The sequence below is a fragment of the Odontomachus brunneus genome, unplaced genomic scaffold, assembly GCF_010583005.1.
Source record: "Odontomachus brunneus isolate Ranch 3 - 2012 unplaced genomic scaffold, Obru_v1 Obru_scaffold_277, whole genome shotgun sequence".
In the NCBI taxonomy this organism is placed as follows: Eukaryota; Metazoa; Arthropoda; class Insecta; order Hymenoptera; family Formicidae; genus Odontomachus; species Odontomachus brunneus.
In genome coordinates this window covers 202,609-203,687 of record NW_022639727.1, presented here as the reverse complement: position 1 = coordinate 203,687, position 1,079 = coordinate 202,609, and the positions used below count along the sequence as shown (strand labels likewise).

The 1,079-nt window shown below is 50.3% G+C and overlaps 1 protein-coding gene across 1 annotated transcript in view; it reads right to left on the bottom strand.

Annotated features, from left to right (window-relative positions):
• Positions 1 to 1,062, bottom strand: part of LOC116853112 (uncharacterized protein DDB_G0290685-like) — a 7,262-nt gene extending 6,200 nt beyond the window's left edge. Inside the window, exon 1 of the mRNA XM_032833993.1 lies at positions 608 to 1,062. Coding sequence (XP_032689884.1) covers positions 608 to 738 — 131 coding nt within the window. The 5' untranslated portion in view covers positions 739 to 1,062. The remainder of the gene's footprint in view (positions 1 to 607) is intronic.
• Positions 1,063 to 1,079: the final 17 nt, after the last annotated feature.

Genomic DNA, 1,079 nt, shown 5'->3' with positions numbered 1-1,079 from the left:
GAGAGGATGTCGACGTCGCGAATCCACTTCGGTCGACAGAGCGGTGTGTGTATAGGAAACCGACGTCGCGAATCCACTTCGGTCGGTAGAGCGGTATCGGAGAGGATGTCGACGTCGCGTATCCACTTCGGTCGACGGGATGTCTAGGATCTCTAGGAATTGCGAGTTCTGGTCGGTCGTGCGCCTGAGAGGAGCTTCCCGATCAAAATCCCCCGATATTGATTTTCTGTCGGCTTTTATACAAAATTATAACAAACAGTTTCGACTGTTTGTTGACATTGCGGTTATTCCGCGCGCGGTTGTTCGGCGTTTTTGTTATTGATTGTTTCGTGACGTTTTCCGGATCGTCACATCCCCCCCCCCCCCTTCGTAGTGCCTGTCCCGGGCACTCGCAACTTAAATCTAATTGTGATATTTAATGCTACTCTAAATCTACCCTTCACCACATTAATACCCCTATATAATCTCTATGTAACGTTCCCTTTTACCATTTGTTAACTTGTTTGTAATCTATCCTAACTTAACCTTATTCTATCTTACTTTATATGCTATTTTTAATTTTCCCTCTTTTGTGAATGTGACCCGCCACAGCTCCCCGTCCACATACCGTCGATATTTGTGTGCGACGTGTGCCGCATGGTATGGCACGTCGATTGTCCTGCCTCTGGAAATCGGGATCTTGTACGCCGGCGGAGCGCGGGTCTCTATGCGAACCTTGTTCGTGATCGGCGTATCCATGATGATTTTCGGCAGTCTCTTCTTATGGTCTGGTTCTCCCTGCGCCTTGCTCGACTCTTGGGCTGCTGGTGTTGTGGTCGTCGTGTATGGCCTGATGTGTGGCCGTCGTTTTCGCGTTGCTGGTTGTTCCTCCGTGTGTTGCGATATCAGAGCTTGAAGTTTCCTTTGTGCTATTCTGGCTGGCGGCGGAGTCTTCAGGCAGGCGATGGCTGGTGTCCGTTTTGCCGGTTTGTCGGAAGGCGGCTTTTTCCCTGGTGGGAGCCTTCTCCATGTTGCTCGGTCTTGTGCTTCCGTTTCCCTTTTTCCGTTCTCGGCTCTGGTCAGCGAGTCCCAAAGTTTCT